Source organism: Brachyhypopomus gauderio, unplaced genomic scaffold, assembly GCF_052324685.1.
Source record: "Brachyhypopomus gauderio isolate BG-103 unplaced genomic scaffold, BGAUD_0.2 sc72, whole genome shotgun sequence".
NCBI classification, from domain to species: Eukaryota; Metazoa; Chordata; class Actinopteri; order Gymnotiformes; family Hypopomidae; genus Brachyhypopomus; species Brachyhypopomus gauderio.
In genome coordinates this window covers 342,837-360,828 of record NW_027506893.1, presented here as the reverse complement: position 1 = coordinate 360,828, position 17,992 = coordinate 342,837, and the positions used below count along the sequence as shown (strand labels likewise).

Here is a 17,992-nt window from a genome sequence, read left to right as displayed (position 1 = left end):
CAAGCAATTGGAAGAAATGAACCTTTCTAAAGCCTGGTTTATACTTTCGCGAGTGACCGTAGCGTGTGACTCCGCCCACCTCGCGCGACCCTGCGCAAACGGTGGAAGTGTTTATACTTTCCGCGTGCCGTGTTCTCCGAAACGATATGTGGTGGTATAAAGAAACACCCCTCAAAACATGGGAAGGAACATTTACCTGACCAATTTTAATGTTGCTTTGTGTTCCAGGTTTGAAAGTGCTGAAATTTAGGTTAAAGTACTTGAAAATGCTTGAAATTGTAACTACTTCATTTCACAACAAATATCTGTCTGACTGAACAGTTATCTTGTATTACGTTACCAAATACAAGCCTCTTGTAATTCTAGAACGAAACATGAGAGAACGTGAAGACGTTAAGATTGGGCGTTTTGAAAATAAACAACCATTAAATAATGTGATAAAGTTAATTACTTCGAATCATTTCGAGTATATGTATAAATATTTAACTTATTTAAGTTTAACGTGCTGGGAAATATTGAAATGGACCTTGAAAGTGACGTACAAGTGCTTATAAAGGTGTGTGAATCCTGCAAACATGACTTTGTTCATTACGCTGAGGCGCGGCGCATGAGAAGTTACAAAATTCGAGAGGTGCACGACCTCGCGAATCGACAGCGCGCGAGGCCCTCGCGCATGGGCAGAACCACAGCGATTACGTCATTTTCGCTCGCAACGCCTCAAGTATAAACCAGGCTTAAATCAGGCTTAAGACTGTCGTTTTAATGCCTGTTCGGTTTTCATAAGCCCCGGATGTTTAAAACGTTCGCCGCCGCCGCCGCCGCCCCCAACAGTGATAAATGATGGTTCTGTAATCAGATCAATTCCACCATCTTTCTCCTTAGGATGTCATATTTCTGCAGTACTAGGTGTTGATAAATTACTTGATAAAGTAATTAATGCAATAAAGATGAATAAAGATTCTATTATAGTATTAAATTCTTCAAGAGATGATAGTGCTTTCACACCTTAACATTTCCATTCAAGAATTAACTCACAGAAATCTCACCTGAGTGTCTCCAGATTACAGTGTGAACTCTTCAGTCCAGCAGAGAGCTGCTCCACTCCTGAATCCTGCAGGTTGTTGTTATTAAGGTCCAGATGTTTCAGGGAAAAATTTTCTGTTTGTAGAACTGATGTGAGATATTCACAAGACTTCTCAGAGAGATAACAGCCAGTTAACCTGAAAAGGAGTAAATTCAGAGCAGAATGTATTTCAGTCAGAGGATGTGGAATCACAGAAAATGAAGCAGATACAATTTTAGTTTAAATAAGACTGGAAACATTTAAAGAAGAAGATGTACTAGCCCTTGTAAAACTGTCCTAATTTCATTTGCAGTTTAAATGTCATGTTGGCTGCACCCGACTCCTCCATCAGGCTGGAGTGTGTGTGTGTGTGTGTTCATCAGTGTTATCTGTGTGTGTTGTGTGTGTGTGTGTGTGTGTGTGTGTGTGTGTGTGTTCATCAGTGTTATCTATGTGTGTTTGTATGCCTTCCTCAGTATTATATTTAACCTGTTTCTTTTCTAATCAATGGTATGTGTTGCGAGTAAAAGTTGTTTGGGGGGGGGGGGGGGGGGGGGGGGGGGGTGGCGGCGAATGTAAGTAAGTTGTTGAGCGGAGAAAACAGGCCAATCAGAACCCCCTCTCTCTCCTTCCCACTCGCGATTAGAGAAAAATAAAGTCTGTCGCCTGTGTGCGCGTTTGTGTGGGTCACTCGTTCTGAATTACAAGAGATTATATGTGACTCGCGGGTATCAGGGAGATACTACCGAAATGCGGGAGACTTGGGATGTCTGTTATATTAACATTTATATTCAATAATGAATTCACAGTAAACTCACCTGAGTGTCTCCAGTTTACAGTGTGAACTCTTCAGTCCAGCAGAGAGCTGCTCTACTCCTGAATCCTGCAGGGTGCTATAACTGAAGTCCAGCTCTTTCAGGGAGGATTTTTCTGTTTGTAGAGGTGATGCAAGTGATTTGCAAAACTCCTCAGTGAGGTTACAGCCAGTTAATCTGCAAAGGAGTAAATACAAAACTCTTAAGTCAAAGCAGACATAGGAATTCTGTGTTTTTGACTGTCTGCATGACAAATCATGAATCAGACATACTGCTGTACTGTTAGGAACAACACTCAGTCTCTCTCTCTCTTAGGGAGATTGGCTACACCTGCCGCTCATTGCCACACCCTTATTCCTGCTATTTATACGCCTGCCTCTCTCTCCCGTGTTGTGAAGTATTGCCGACTATGCAGCGTACTGAGCGTTCTATCTCCGTGATTGTCTCCCTGTGTTCTGACCTTTGCTCCTAGACCACGTACCCTGTCTAGCCCTCCTGTACCTCCTGGACTCTGTTCTCTCGGTGTGACCCTGGACCGGCCCTATATTCTGTGCAACACTGCTGTGTATCGTGTCTCTAGCTGTGTGTTGCATTGTTCACGAGGAGGAAGAAGAAGAAAGACCTGTACGTGGTCTTCCTAGATCTTGCCAATACCTTTGGTTCCGTGCCTCACGAGATGTTGTGGGCAGCGTTCAAGGCTGGTTAAAGCTTACTTCCAGGACCTTCAGTTTTGTGTAACAGAGCAGGATATCACAACTGCCTGGCAGCACCTCAAGGTTGGCATCATGGCGGGCTGTACCATTTCCCCACTGGCGTTTACTATGGCAATGGAACTCATCATCTGAGCATCATGATGGGTGGTCGGAGGGGAACAATTGAAGAACGGGCAGCGTCTTCCTGTGATCAGGGCTTACATGGACATGACAACAATAACAACAACAGCTGCATGCACCACACGCCTACTGGATAAACTCCAAAGAAACATTCAAGGGGCACGGATGGTGATCAAACCCAGCAAATCCCACAGCATCTCTATAGTCAAAGGTCAGCTTGCTAATAAGAAGTTCCATATCAACAACGAGCCAATACCAACAGTTCAGGACAATCCTATCAAAAAGTCTTGGCCGCTGGTACAGTGCAGACCTTAAAGATCTCTCGTTCGATACACACATTAATAATATAACTAGGGTAGCGTTCTTTCACTTACACAACATTGCTAAAATTAGAAACATATTAAATACTAGTGATGTGGAAAAACTAATCCATGCATTCATATCCTCTCATCTAGATTATTGCAATAGTCTTCTAGCTGGATGTTCTGGTAAATCGATAAACTCCAGCTGGTTCAGAACGCAGCAGCGCAAGTTTTAAGGAAAACTAAAAAGTTTGATCACATTAGTCCCGTACTATCGTCATTACACTGGCTGCCAATTAGATTCCGTATTGACTATAAAATACTTTTATTAACATATAAAACGCTGCATGGCTTAGCTCCAGAGTATCTTGGTGAACTTATTTAACAATATAACCCAGCGCGTTCACTTCGCTCGCAGGACGCAGGGTTATTAACTGTTCCTAGGATCAAAAAGATCACAGCAGGTGGAAGAGCCTTTTCTTTTAAAGCTCCACAACTGTGGAATAATCTTCCTGCCTCTATTCGGGACTCAGACACGGTCTCAATGTTTAAACCTCAACTAAAGACTTATCTGTTTAGTTTGGCCTTTGATTAATCTGTTACATATTTACCACATCACATATCTTTCTTCTCTGAGGTTCACCTGGGGAGTAAAACTGCAGTCGGAGCCTACAATACCAGTATCATCACTCCGACACGGAATGAAAACCTGGCGTTCATTATAAGACATTTACATACAATATCAACACCCTATACAAATAAATTTGATTTGATTTGAAAGACTCTGAGCAGGTGGAGCAACTCAAGCAGGATACCATCAGTGGCCTCAGGCAAATCAATAGCACTGCTCTCCCTGGAAAAATGAAACTGTGGTGCTTTCAGTTTGGACTGCTGCCCCGCCTCATGTGGCCAATCTCCATCTACCAGGTCACTTTATCCCATGTCACCCAGCTGGAGAGGGTGGTGAATGTGCAGGTGAGGAAGTGGCTTGGACTGCCCAGATGCTTTAGTAGCATAGGCCTGTATGGTAATGGAGCCCTCCCCCTCCCAGTCCCAAACCTTGTGGAGGAATATAAGTGTGCCAAAGGCTGGAAATGACCCTCACTGAATCCTGGGATCCACTTGTCAGAGGTGCAGCTCCAACACTTGCAACAGGGAGGAAATGGAAAACATCGGTAGCAGTTGCAGTGGCAAAGGCTGCCCTCAGGCACCAGGATTTAGTAGGGCATGTCCAGCATGGCAGGAGTGGTCTTGGCATGCAAGCAACAACACCCACATGGCAAAAGGCCAATCAAAGCGAACAACATCACATGATAGTGGAGGAGGTTCGCCATCAGGTGGAAGCAGCTAGATGTGTCAAAGCAGTTTCCCAAGCACAGCAAGGCCAATGGATGAGGTGGGAGGGGCTTGAGAGGAGGAGAATAACACACCTCTGGTATGAAGAGGAAACAGCCTGTCCCCTGTGTGCAGTCCCCGCAAGCTTCAAGCACATCTTGGTGGGTTGTAAGACCAGCCTGATTCAAGGAAGGTCAAAAGCCCTTTTCTATTTATTAAGGGATTATGTTCAGTCTTATTTAAGGCCTGACCTGTTGATTATGGGATTATGTTCAGTATCACTGCAGTTAACACTTTTTCTCTTATTTACATGTTCTTCACCTGTGACAGCTGGTGAACAAGACATGGACTTATAAATATTTGTTTATGAAAATTAAAGGTAAAGCCATATGTGATGAGTGTGGGCAGGACAAACGACTCTGATTAGGATAAAATTATTAATACAGATTTCCACCTCAGTGTCACAGTAGGCCGAGCCAGCCCCACAGTGGATCCACGCACTTCACAACAGTCCACTCCTGTTCACTCCCTGGGTCTCAATTTCCCACTTATTGACGCACACCTGTTCCTCATTACCCATAACTCCTTATAAGCCCAGAGGTGCCACCAGTCAGTACTGTGCATTCCTTGTGCTGTTCAGAGTGAGTCCTGCGTGTGAAGTCTTCCGCTGTCTTCTCTACCGACTCTAAGCACATGCTGTTCTCCTCTTTATTCCTTTAATATCCAAATGTGTACTGTGCTGTGCCTCTAAAGATATTAAAGAATTCATGGCATCATTCGATGCGTCTGCTGCTTCTGACACCCCGTTACACCTGACATTCAATCTGACATAGTACACGTGTTCAAGCCCAACAGAGAACAGACCATGTCACTGTGATACAGAAAAGAAAGAGAGAATGGAGTTTTGTATACAGAAACAACTATCAAAGACAAAGGTTTTGTGTGCAATGATATAAACATGTAGCATGAAACTTGTGTGTGTGTTTGTGTGTGTGTGAGCTTTTATATAAAAAGATATTCTACTTTGGTACTAAATCGACTTCAAATACAGTCTCTGTAGTGAAGTGTCTCATTTCTGAAAAGTCATCTCAAAATTAGGTGGCATAATTCACCTAATGATAATGATTATTATCATTTTATTCATTCATCATATACTGTATATGTAATAAGTGGTCCGCCATCCTTTAATCTATAGATATTAATTAACTTCAGTAAATCTCCTTGTCTAACAGTGTTATTGATCACTCACCGAGCTTTTCTACAGTTGGTGACAGCTGGGATGAGTCTCCTATAACCCTCCTCTGATGTGTTGTATTTATTCAGGTTCCACTCATTCCTCACATACTGTGAGTGGAGACGCAGGTAGGATACAGCTGAACACTGTGCAGGAGAAAGCTGCTTCTTTGAAGATTTTACTGGAATTAGAGAGAAACCATTTCAAAACTTCATTTCTATTATTCAGGTACTGTAAATGTAATTTCTGAACAAATGTCTCTCTCAGTGATCCTCTGAAGCCCACAGTGAGAGTATGTTACTTCTAGAGAAGAACTGGTTAGTTGGTTCCCATCTTTGGTATAAATGTTGCTCTTATATTACAGCTCTATTAGAGTATTAAAGTGTAAGTTCACCTTCTCCCCACAGTCTTCAGCCCCTTTTCCCACAGACATGAATAAGTGAATGGACATTCAATTTATCGCTTTACAGTTTTAACATGGGAGTCTCACACACACACATCAGCCTACAATTGTGCACAGTATACTCTCAATTAGAATCCACAGACCCTCTGGACTAAGTGGAGTGCAGGAAGGGGAGAGAGGACAAACCCAGGACAGAGCACCATCAGACACAGGGAGGGGAGAGAGGACCACACCCAGGACAGAGCACCATCCACTACTGGACATACAGACACACACATTCATGCACAGACACTAAGACAACTGTTTTTATTGGACGTGATGAGACACAGACACACACTCAGGGAGAATTTGTCTGGGACTGCCAATTTACCTAACCTCCATGTTTTTGGACTGTGGGAGGAAACCGGAGACCCCAGAAGAACCCACACAGACACGAGGAGAACATGCAAACTCCACTCTGATAGAGACTTGAACCCAAGACCTGCTGAGAGGCCATGTTGCCCAGGAACCAGGACCTCCTGGAACCATGATACCTAGCAACAACATCTTTAAAACAGCACTATCTGATGGTTTATCACCCTGTCTCACTTCCCTCCTCCTTATTGGTGCAAGTCATTCCTTTTGATGCTTGGCTTGGACATTTATTTGAATCTGGTTATTGGAATCTGGTTTGTAGTACCAGTTTGTAGTTTGTAGTACTGGTTTGTAGTAGTAATGAGTTGTAAACAGATTGTAGTACCTCTCCCCTTTCACCAACTGTTCCCTCATATCCTGTGCGCGCTACCGTTACTTTCATTTTGTAAATAATTCGTCTTTTCAGTGAGAAGACTGACCAATGTCTCATCACCCGAGTATGAGTGACCAATCAAATAAAGCCGGTCAGTCACGTGATCACATACGCAAACTTTCTCCACCGGTAGCAAGAAAGTGACAGAAAAACCTCCCGAGCATCCCTGACCTCACATACAACCAATGTTTACATTACAAACGTGTAAAAAGGACAGTTATATAATGCGCTGTCAGTTGTGTCTGCCAAACCAAACGTGTGGACATTACAGCCTAATAATAATTGTGACGTTCGGTGGCTGGACGAAGGACGAGACACGAAATCCTTTACTCACAGACGTCACGTTTATTTTCTTTTGGTGTTGCGCAATAGCGCACGAGTAACGTATATAAACAGACACAGCAACGTGTAGACATTAGACAATGACGAACACAGGACACTGCGCGAGCGCACATTAAATAGACAAACCACATTAGCCCCACGTGATTACGAGACGATTCACAGGTGAGACAGATTATCACACGACATAACCATAACCACGGAGATCCACTGACGCAGACAAGGCACGTGGACAACGTTAACGCACGCCCAAAAGGGAGGGGCCGGGGTCCTCAATGTGACAATAATAATAATAATAACATTTTATTTGTAAAGCACCTTTCTGGACACCCAAGGACACTGTACACACAGGAAAAAATTAAAAAATAAAATACAGATAAATATGCATAAAAATATAGAACACACAGGAAAAATAAAAATACAATAAAAATAAATATGCATAAAAATATAGAACAACACTACAATCCACAAATCTCACCCATATGCCACTTTAAAAAGATGAGTTTTAAGACCAGCTTTAAAAATATCTAAAGATGAACAAGCCCGCATTTCATCAGGGAGCCCATTCCACAGCATCGGACCCGCGACACAGAACGCTCTTTTCCCAGTGGAATTTAACTTATAGGGCGGAACCACAAGCAGGTGTTGGCTTGAAGATCTAAGCGTACGTATCGGGGAGTATGGCTGGAGTAACGTACTTAAGTAGGAAGGAGCAAGGTCATGCAGGGATTTAAAAACCAACACTAGCAGTTTATACTGGATGCGCTACTGCACTGGAAGCCAATGAAGGTGACACAGAACCAGAGTAATATGCTCCCAAGATCTTTTATGGGTAAGCACCCTCGCAGCTGAATTCTGCACATACTGCAGCTTGCTCAAAGCCCGCGCAGGGAGGCCATACAACAGAGCATTGGAGTAATCAAGTCGGCAAGTGACAAACGCATGTATCAAGGTCTCAACAGCAGCAAAAGAAAGGAAAGGGTGAATCCTAGATATACTCCTAAGATGGAAAAAGGCTGCCCTACATGTATTTTTAATGTGTGACTCAAAAGATAACGTAGAGTGACTCCGAGATTTCTTACCTCAGCAGAGGTAGAAACAACCAAACCCGGAATACTAACAGTGGTGTCACCAAGTCTCCTAACTGTAGCAGGAGAAGCAATTATGATGGCCTCAGACTTTCTATTGTTCAAACTCAGGAAGTTCTCCATCATCCATGCCTTAACATCCGTTAAGCAGCTCAACAAGGCAAGAGGAGGCAAGCTATGGGCAGGTTTGGTGTAGATATAAATCTGCACATTATCAGCATAGCAGTGAAACTGCAGCCCATGCTGCCTAATGATGTCCCCCAGAGGAAGTAGGTACAAAATGAACAGCAAAGGTCCAAGGACTGAGCCCTGGGGGACTCCATGTAACACGGAACAAATTTCAGATTTAAAACCTCCAATAGAAACAAACTGCTGCCTGTCAGAGAGATAAGAAGTGAACCATGCTAACGCAATCCCAGTTATGCCAATCATATTTTCAAGCCGAGATAGCCATAGGCTATGGCACACTGTATCAAATGCTGCAGTCATATCCAGTAAAATAAGCAAGATAAGCCTACAAGAACAACATCAAATTTGAGGAAACATAATGCGATAAGTTTGCCGTATGTATAATTTTGTGTAATGCTATATCTCTGAGGCATAACGTTTGTATGATGTAATTATTAAATGTAACGTAGTACAATACTAAAAACCAGTTCACAATCTGAGTGTACACACTAGCAGTGTAGTGGAGACAGCTAAACGCCATTTCACTGTGACACCCAAAATGGAATCCTTTCCCACTGAACTGAGAAACTGACTCACATCTCTTTGGTTGCATGTAAATTTAAAGACTGATTCTTTACACAGCAACATGCCCCAAAGGACCCACATCCATAGTGGTGTTTACCTCCCAAAAGCCTACAATGCTGACCTTATGATCTCCTGAGCTTGGGAGAGAGGCCATCTAAGAGAGGCTGGTCAAAACCAACCTTCGTCGAAGGACACTGGGACCACAGTCAGGAAGGACCATAAAACTCTAAATTCCAACCTTATCTGATCGCCCACAGTTTAAACCCACTCTATGTCCTGTGTTATAATCCAGAGCTGAAGATACAAATATTTCAGAGATCTCTGTAACTCCAAATCTGATCTGTACACAGAATTGGGCTTCAGCCTACAGGAACCAGCTCGGCGAATGCAGTCTAGAGACACCGAACTTGACTACCTTCCATACAAGGAAAGATTAATTATTCTTGAAACCAGTATTCAGCATTCCAGCCTTAAGAACAAAGGACCACAAGACCATTTAAATGTGAACACTGTGCCATATGGTTGATATAAAGACACAACATATGATCTTTCATGTATTCAGTATTAAGTGATCTTATTAGAATACGTGTTACTGTATAAACACACCACATTGATGCATATCTATGTATTAGTTTGTATGTTACTCATCGAATGTAATCATTCTCATGTGTACGTATGTGACCTCACATTTATGCCTGTCTGTGCCTTATGTCATTTGTTGTCCAAAAGTGGAAATTGAGAATGGCTCAATGTGTAGACTAATAGAACCAAATTAGTTCTTGTTTAGGCAGAGTATGTAAGACAATTTATTTAGGATTAGTTTACTTTGTCTTCAATTGTGTTAATCTGTCTTCTTTGGTTAAGTCCTTAACTAGACCTGGAAAGACGGGCACTCCTCGCTCTCCCCCTCTCTCTCTCTCTCTCTCTCTCTCTCTTTCTCTCTCTTTCTCTCCCCTGTCTGGGCAGAGGTCATGAATATTCATTAATAAAGGCCAATGGTCAATGGCCTGATGAACATGAAAGCGCCTTACAATTACGCCCCTAAAACTTGTTTTAAAAGCCCTAGATCGAAGCGAAACAATGAGCTTGGCAGCCTGGTAATTTGGGAAGACTTGGAGAACTTCGCCAGAGTCGCCGAGACTCAAAGACTCGAACACGCCAAACCATCGCGACTGTTCGCTGGACTCACGCCGACCACCGCAGTGTCCAGAAGAGCGATGCCAAGAAACCGCAACTAACGCTCTCACCGAGTCCAACAGAAGATTCTTCTTTATTTTATTTTATTTTCTTTATTCTACGTTTCGTCATCAAAAGTACTTTTATTTCGTCTAGTCGTTCAAGTCAAGCTCTTCTTTCTCAGTCAAGTCATCTGCACAAGTTTGTCTGCGCCCTCAAGCTTCGAATGTGACGTCACCGCTAAGCCTCCGCGACCCGAGCCGTCTCACGTGACCTGCTCCGCAGACCTTAGCCGCCTCAAGAAACGAACCGTGAACGCGCACCGGTTGGTCCGCGTAACCACGTCTCTCCTTCGAAGACGCTCAGTTCATATGCTGTTTTGGGGTTGCCAGCTGCTATTTCTCCCAGAGTCCAAAATAGTAAATACTGTTACCATTAACCTGCCCAAACTTCCTCTTTCTTCTTTTCTATTCTCTCTCTAAAGACCTCGTGTCCGTCCCTGGGTCCTACGCTAGTTAGGCAAGCCTTAGGATAGTTAAATAAATAAATCTCATGATCCGACAGTTGTTTATCACTCGCTATTGTTGTTTAATTTTATATTCTTTGTTGTTCACTATTATATCCCTGGTTTAAATTAGTAGATTCACATATAGGTTTAGTTTCAATTTGAGCCAAATCATTCATATGCTTTGTATCAATTGTAATATTAACCATTTAATAAATGTGGACATTTATTCATCTGGTCATGGTGGTAAATGCATATTTTGGTCGATGGTATTAGGTCACTGCGCGGAACCAGAACTTAACCCTTTAGTAATGAGACTGATCAAACCATATTCCACCTAACTCCGTTATCACAATACTGGTTCCTGAGCAATCAGGATGGTGCCCCGTTCATAATCCATAAACTAACATATGTATCCGCTACATATAATGGTGCCCCGTGTGAGGATTCCGTTGTCATATCTAGCGATTGGTCAGAAATGTACTGCTACCGTTATTAATTATTTCCATAATCCCGTGTCTTTACTGGTTGAATGTGAGCAAATGACTTGTGTTTTATGTTAAATGTTTCACGTCGTGTTTATGTCAGTGAAGCGTCCTTTAAGATCAGCTGTAGCACACTTGCCCTAGTGCAATTCTGTAGGAAATTTGAAATTTTCTGTAGGAAAAGAGGTAGAAAATTGAAGTTGCGGTTACCAACTTTAAGTTTATATCTCGGTCATAAGCTGAGTTTACGCGGGGTACCGTAAATTCTGTCTGAAGTGACCAAGCTCGATATTTCGGGGACAAGGTTCGGCCCTAGCCTGACAACGGACGAACCCTGGAAATACGAGTTAAAGGCGAGAGATTCTTCTTCGCGTTTATCCGAAGTTAATATCTTGTCTTGTCGGACAACTTGAGAGAGCTGCGAGTTCCAGCATCTTAAGCCAAAGCCCGAGAGCCACAAATTGCAATTTAATCCTTTCAGGTGGCGCTTAGGCGCACGGTAAATTGTGTATTTGTGAATGCCACAGCGCAGTCGTTGCTCAACGATGAACCCATGGCAAATTAAATATTTATGAGTTATAATTAACCTTTGAACAAGTAGTTGATATTGTGATAAAATTTTTAACATTGATTGTAATTGTGGAAACGCAGCGGTGCTCTTGCTGTTTTTCTCCTAAGCGGTGAACTAACGAAAAGATTAAGCTAAACTATTGCATCTCTAGACGCGGTCGTCTGAGATCAATGTACATCCTTCTGAGGTTAAGTTAAACTGAACGCAAACTGAAGCTGCGCTGAGACCAGCTTGGGTAGGCGGTGCTAAAATACGTCACCTCTGACGTTACTCGTTGCCTAGCGGAAAGGGAACCTGTTAGCTGAACTAGCTAGATGGCCTGCTAAGGCTAGCCTACTGTGTTGTGAAAGCGAACTCTTTGTCTCCCTCGCGTGGAAAGCCACACATTGTTGCTTAAGTATAATTGTTTAGCGCTCCCCAGTAGGAAGGAAACAATAGCTAAACTGGTTAGCTTTGGAAAGCTAGCCCTCGCCTTTTGAAATGTAGCCTTGTGTCTCCATCGTGCGGCTGCACATGGAATGTCAATACAAGTGAAGTGTTGAAACCGAAATTGCTTTAAATATTTAAATGCCACATGCTGTTTATGTACCTAGTTAAAGTAGTATAATGTATTATACTGTACCATATAAAGCCATTGTATAGAAGTGATTAATATTGAGTTATTAATATTATTGTTGTTTAGATCCACTTTTACCAATTAGTAATAAAGTGACTAAAGTTAATCAACCCCACAATCCTAGACCAAAGACAGCTCAACAGTTCTTGTTTTATAGTATTAATTAAGTGAAATTTTAATTTTAATTGGAACTTACATTAAATCCCATATAACCAAATACTTCCCACTTATCTAGTCTTTTAAATAATTTTCTTTTTGTATACACATTTTGTCTTATTTGTTGTTTTAATTCTTTTACTTTTACTAAGTATTACTGAAACAATCATTTAAAGCACATTTAACCATACTTTTATAATCCTCTATTTAGTCTTATACACATATATACCTACACATATAATCTATCAATTTATTCTTATTACTTCTATTTACTCAACATTCCCTATTCTAGTCATACGTGTTGATTTAAAGGGTGTATATACCACATATATTGATTGAGGGAAACAGGCAGAACACAGATTAGCGACTAGATCATTAGCCGCATCACTACAAACCTGTAACCCAAACAATAAATACCATCACATAATTCAAATTGGGAATAACCACCAGCCTAGCACATATCTTTCACTGTGGAGGTTCACAGTAGTTGCCACTGAGCCCCACACGTAGGTGTGGTTCCTGGGTGATCGTAGCCCTTGGTTGGCAGACAGCCCTGATACTATAGGGCAGGGGTAATCAATTAAATCTTTCCGCGGTCCATTTTTGGCAGATAGCTCAGACCTTAGGTCCGGGTCCGCGGTGGCGAACGAAAGTTGTTGAGCGCGGGGGGGGGGGGGGGGGGGGGGGTGATGTGGTGGCGAACAAAATTTGTTGAGCGGGGGGGGTTGAACGTAACACTCAAATGGGTGGTGAACGTAACACTCGTCTGAAAATAAATTCTCCGTTTTAAAATATAGTCTCCCGTTAAAATTTTTTTGGCATTTGGGTCCGTATCCAGTTAATCAGGAATGTGATTGGGTCCGGACAGGACGGCGTTCGGGTCCGGATCCGGACCGCGGTCCGCCATTTGGTGATACCTGCTATAGGGGATCCCACTGTCGAGAAGCTCACCTGTGAGAGCCACTGCACCTGGAACTTGTCAATTCTGAGTGTGACCCAAGAGCCCTGAACACCACGTTCAGCCGGCCTGGCTCTGACACCCAGTAATTGATACAGTAAACGTGGGTCCTTGGTAATCCAGCGTGAGTCCTCTGACTGTGGGGGTGAACACCCTGGAGTGATATCCAGCCAGAGTTATTGCACCTGCCGCTAATCCAGACTGAATAGGGCAATCACTGTGAGCAGTGAACCCCCCTGAAACTCAGTTTGACACTATAGCGTGGGTCCTTAATCGAGGTGTGAGTATTTCCTCCTGAGATTCCACAATGAACCTCTGGATTTACTCCAAACCCGTGTTATCGCACCCATTGCTAGTCAGATCTGAGTGAGGAGTATACTTGCACAAGTAACCCCTCCTTCAGGTATTCAGCTCTGACGCAGTAGCGTGATCTTTAACTGTGGTAACGGGTCCTCCGCCTGGGGTTCCACCAACCTAGAGTTACTCGTTGCTGGAGTTTTGCTGAGCAGGAGACCGTTCACTGGAGTTCACGGCGGCGTGACGATGTTCGGAGCAACCGCTCTAGCACTCACTACAGTGAAAGAACTTAATACACAAACACATAAAACTACCATTAACGCATACACATATTTGTTTTCTTTGTTTGTTTTGTTATTTACACACTGGTCAGACTACTACCCACATAAGCTAGAAAATCTTATAATACCTGCCTTCAAACTCCATCAGATCTAGCTGACCCAAGTCAAAACTCTAGCAGATAAAACCTAACTCACACACCATGAGTAAGTCAGGTCAGGCCAGCGCCCTAAAGAAAGGCGACCCCATGAGAGATGTGGAAATCACCTTGCAGGAATTAACCAAAGAGATAGTCCCTGACTACTTAGAGGAGGTTCAACAAGCTGACCCCACCAGACTGACACACCTCATGACTGACTGTGTCGTATCCCATATAACTAAAACCCTCAAGGGTAGAGAGCGAAACGAGGTTATAAGCAAGATAGCCCTACTGACAATGACACAGTTTAAAGCCAGCTATAATGAAAGAGATCAATTGCAAAAGAAGCTCAACAATGCCGCCCAAATAATTCTCAAAATTGAAGAACAGATCACCCAATTAAAGAGAGATGGCATTGAAGCAGCCGAACTCAGAAATCAGATGCAAGCTGAAATGGATCTTGAGAAACAACAACTCATGTCTGAATTGTCAAAGGCAAAGTATGACCTAGTAGTATCGCAACAAAATCAGCGCAAGTTAGAGGTCGAGTTTGCAGAAGCCAAAACTGAAACATGGAGTCCATCCTCACGAAGGGAACTCCCAGAGAGAAGTTCCACCGCTTACCAGAACGAAAGACATCATTCCCTGAACCCTGAACAGAGCAGAAGACCTGAGTGGGAAAACCCTTACCCGGAGAGACAGAGTCCCACGTCCAGCCACCAAGGTAGCCCAACAAGGCATATAGGGCTGCCTACCACACATGCTTTCACTTCAGGACACCCCTCAGTCCCTCCAAGCAGGCCTGGCCACATAGACCTAGCCAGCCTCGGGTCCTCTACAGAAGGCCAGTCGCCAGGAGGCTACCCGCCTCTAAGACCCTCCGACAGAGAGCTGGACAAAATAGCGCGTAACATCATCCGCTTCGAACCAAAGCCCAATAGTGATAACCATGTCAGCATGTACTTAAAAGACATTGAATACTACCTGAGAAAATTCCCCTGCGCCACTGTAGATGACAAGGTGTACCTCATAAAGGTGACATCTAGCAGGGAGGTCAGTAGCTTCATCGAACGTCAGTCTCTCCAGATAAGAGCAGACTATAACCTGCTCTGCCATGCATTAGAAGACGAATTCTCCAACCATTTACATCAGACGGGATTGATAGCCGCTATGGAAACAAAACAGCAAAGGCAGGAATCACCCCAACAATACTATTCCCGCCTCCGTCAGGCCTACTTTGGGTCTCGCAATGAACCTGAAATGGAGGAAGACATAAACTTCAAGACATTATTTGTTCACAACCTCCATCCCAATACTAGCCACCAGCTAGGAGTGGCAGCCTGTCCCCAAACACTATCTAGCCGACAGCTTCGTAATCTAGCCATTAAAGGTTTCATCAAACATACCCAAAAGCGGTCCAAACCTCCAAAGGTCCAGAACTCAGATTCCAAACTCCCACGGTTGGAGCTTGAAGAGGCCCCAGGTTTGGAGCCCTCAGGCTCGACCCTGACCCATGAGGCCAGAGGACGCCCCCAATCCCGAACACCTGACGAAGGCCACGGACACTCTCAATGCCGCTGGATGGATCAAAACAGAGACCGGTCCAACTCTACTACCAGCCGAAGCTCCTCCAGAGAGCACCAAGCTATGTTCTCAGACCCTCAGAACGGAGAACAAACTCACAGCAACTACAGAGGGAACAACACCCTTCCAAAGATGAAATCATATTCACACAACAAGCCACAATATGATAGTCATCCAGGTCAAACTGAGGAAAGGCATGGTAAAACTCACTGCAAAATAGATCTCCAGCCCAGAGATAAAGCCACTGACAACAACAACCCCCTTGGAAACATGAGCCAAGAAGACCTAGAGTTCATCAAACGAATAGCGGGAACCCTTCAAGCCACTAAAGCCCCTAAGGTTGACTCACTCTCCGTCACAGTGTTGAATGAAGAAAGTCCCAGACCACAAATTCATCCACAACGCCAGAGAGCAAAACAAGAACTCTACACAAATTCCAGTGAAACAGAGATCAGGCCTTATTGCCCACCAACTCCATACGGTGAGGGGAAGACCACTAATACCCCCCCCCCCCAAGAAGAGGTGAACTCCACCCCTCATAAGACAGTATTAGTTGTACAATTAGACCCAAAAGAAAGAATCGGCCAGGAGGATCCCTCCATCATCCAAGGTGAACCTCCATTCCAACAGTTCCTAGGCCATCTCAGTGAGAAAGGAGCTGCACGCAAACTCCACCTGTCAGTGAAGTTAGAAAATTCATTAACTCAGGAAGCTCTGTTAGACACAGCATCTGACCTCACCTTGATGTCCACCACTCTGTTCCATCAGGTTAAAGCCATAACGAGGAAAGCTAACAAAGAGCTACAGCCTCAAAGTTACCCCCTGAATGTCCAACCCTACTCACACACAAGCATAGCAGTGGACAAAATAGTCTGGATCCATCTGACTATTGGCCCAATGAACCTCGTTCACCCGGTTCACATTTCTCCCCTGGAGACCATCCCCTTTCTCATTGGCAAGGATCTCCTTAACCGATTCAAGCCACTGATTGATTCCAAACAGCTAAAAATCTGGGCACAAGTCCGGGAACCATTACCAGCTTCCCTACCCAGTCCCTCGTCAGTGTGCCACACATTTGAGATACAAGCCACAATACCTGGCCACCTCTGGGAGCCGCCAGGCATCACAGATATAAAACTGACTAAACCGAAGCAAGACACTCCACGGCCTACCTGGCCCCCTAACAAGTGTCTCGCAAATCAAGACACCTTTCCAGGTGACCTAAAGACAACTGCAGGAAAAGAAGAACACTTGCAGCAAGTCATCAATATGGTTCCATCTTCAACAGAACTTACAGGGGGGTCTCTAGAACATCCATGTAGTCCAGGGCAAGACCTAGATGCAGATGCCACAGACTTTTCCCTCCCTCCCGACCCATCAGTACTGGTGGGTACGAGGTCACAAACAGAACCATCAATCCAACTCAAGTCTGCATCAACTCAACCTGCATTGTCAGATTCAGATCTCCTCGCCTTACAGGCCCAAGATCCGGCTGATCACAAAATGGTTCTTTACCTCTCCGATTCCCTGACACATGACATTCTAGAACCTGACAGTAAGACTGTTCCTGACCTTAGTGACTTGTTTAGTGCTAGATCCTCACTCCGTCTAGTCAAGGGCCTGCCTACGTATGTCTCCGAGGCCCTCACTTCACCTGCGCTCGTGGTCCCTCGAAGCCAAAGGGGGGAAATGCTGATCCATGCCCATGACTCTCCATGTGAAGGCCACAAAGGAGTTAAGGCCACACATCAAGCACTGCAACAAGCCGCCTACTGGCCTGGCATGATAAAAGATGGGATATACCACATCAAAGACTGCCTGGTATGCCACCAGATTAAGCCCTCAGTTTTGACTCACAGAGCCCCAAGACAAGAATAAGGACTAACCTATCTGTGGTCAAACCTCCACAAACGCCGCAAGGCTACATTCACATTTGCACAACAACACCTCAGAAAGAGTGCTAGAAGACGCAAAGCTTATTATGACGTCAAAGCATCCCAACATGAGTTCCAAGTGGGGGACAAGGTGCGGTCCTCTGTGTTCGTCACACCTACAGGCAGGGCCAGACAATGCACAGAGAAATTAGCTCATAAGTCCTATTCAAACTACACAGGGCCCCACACCATCACTGACTAACTCCTCCACCGAATCAAAGTTCCTCCGGAAAGGGGGGATCCAACTTTATTTGGGCTCACCACGATCAAATCAAAGCCCATAAGACCACCTTAGAGAACAAAATCTAAAGAAAGAAATCCCATAGAGCTATCTACAACT

At 44.0% G+C, this 17,992-nt stretch overlaps 2 protein-coding genes across 3 annotated transcripts in view; one reads left to right on the top strand and one right to left on the bottom strand.

The window, feature by feature from the left end:
- Nucleotides 1-17,992, top strand: part of LOC143491190 (chromosome transmission fidelity protein 18 homolog) — a 293,927-nt gene that overhangs the window by 61,872 nt on the left and 214,063 nt on the right. The window lies entirely within an intron of this gene.
- Nucleotides 1-17,992, bottom strand: part of LOC143491205 (uncharacterized) — a 62,555-nt gene that overhangs the window by 21,501 nt on the left and 23,062 nt on the right. For both annotated transcript variants that reach the window (XM_076990014.1, XM_076990013.1), the window contains exons 5-7: nucleotides 5,598-5,763; nucleotides 1,882-2,055; nucleotides 1,047-1,220 (exon numbers count right to left, since the gene is read on the bottom strand). In XM_076990014.1, coding sequence (XP_076846129.1) covers nucleotides 1,047-1,220; nucleotides 1,882-2,055; nucleotides 5,598-5,763 — 514 coding nt within the window. The remainder of the gene's footprint in view (nucleotides 1-1,046; nucleotides 1,221-1,881; nucleotides 2,056-5,597; nucleotides 5,764-17,992) is intronic.